We start from the raw sequence: 1,194 nt of genomic DNA, 5'->3' as shown, positions 1-1,194 counted from the left end.
ACACTCACACTCACTCACACACACACACACTCTCTCACAAAAACACACTCACACACACAGAGCCTTACCTGGGAATGCGTTGGGGTCGGGGTTCTTGTTGCACCAGTCGGTGTCGCAGCACATGGGGTAGATGCCGGTGTCGTGTTTGGCGGAGGGAGCGCAGACGAAGGGCCGGTCTCGCGGGATCAGCTCGTTCTCGCTGATGCACCAGCTCTGCTGTGTGGTCACTCCGCCGGATTTAGTGATGGACACGTAACACAGGCCGTCCGTGGCACACGTGTGGTTCGGACACCGGTGACAGTAGCACTGTAAGGCTGCAAACACACACAAATCACATCAGCGTCTTACAACTGTTATAATAAAACCAGGGCTGCTCATTTCATCATCTGTTCATTTGGTGCAATTAATTATGGACAAATTAACATGTTAAAATGACCACTGCATTTAACGCAGCGCCCCGTCCAGACCTGTCCATCATCTTACATTGATGCAGTGTCTGATGATCCTGATGCACGACTGACTGCGTGATGAAGTCTATTAGAATGCAGTTATATGAGCCTAAAATTTAAGATATGAGTGCAAAAGAATCACACTTTTATATTTCTATTATATGATATAGTTTAGCAATATCACACCAGCTAGAGTACTGCTTTTAACCAATATCTGCACCATTGATAATGTGAAACTGATTTATACAACAGTTCAATAAACAAGAAGTTAATACCGTTACATTTTAGACACAATATTGTCCATTTTCCCAATTTCTCAAATGAAAATGGTTACAATCAAAGCTACAGCAGAACTGATGAGCGTCTCTGATCAACACACAGAAGGGTTTCATTACTGAGTGAATCCACAGTTTTGAATAAATCAAGTGAATCAGTGACTCAAAGTCACTTTGTTTCTGAATAAATCTGCCGTTTGAATGAATCGGTTGAATGAATGATTCAATGACTCACTCAGTATGACAGCGACTCGCTGCCACCTATTGATTAGGTTTAGGTTCTTATTTAGAGTATAATTTCATTTTAAATCATTTAATATTTAAACATTTATTTTTTCTTAATGTATACCTATTAGGGCTGGACAATAATTCAATATCAATATGTATCGCGATATAATTTTTTTCAAACTCATTCGAACTGTGATATGATTTTTAAACACTTTTCCGATATTTCGATATACATTACCAGT

General features: G+C 40.0%; 1 protein-coding gene across 2 annotated transcripts in view; it reads right to left on the bottom strand.

Annotated features, from left to right (window-relative positions):
- The window catches only part of tgfbr1b (transforming growth factor, beta receptor 1 b), a 54,905-nt gene that overhangs the window by 30,348 nt on the left and 23,363 nt on the right, over positions 1 to 1,194 (bottom strand). The window contains exon 2 of one of the 2 annotated variants that reach the window (XM_016574607.1): positions 69 to 317. In XM_016574607.1, coding sequence (XP_016430093.1) covers positions 69 to 317 — 249 coding nt within the window. The remainder of the gene's footprint in view (positions 1 to 68; positions 318 to 1,194) is intronic. The other variant, XM_016574608.1, reaches the window with a different exon arrangement.

The sequence above is a fragment of the Sinocyclocheilus rhinocerous genome, unplaced genomic scaffold (genome assembly GCF_001515625.1).
Source record: "Sinocyclocheilus rhinocerous isolate Xijiao unplaced genomic scaffold, SAMN03320098_v1.1 scaffold1464, whole genome shotgun sequence".
NCBI lineage: Eukaryota > Metazoa > Chordata > Actinopteri > Cypriniformes > Cyprinidae > Sinocyclocheilus > Sinocyclocheilus rhinocerous.
This window is presented reverse-complemented; position numbering and strand designations above follow the sequence as displayed.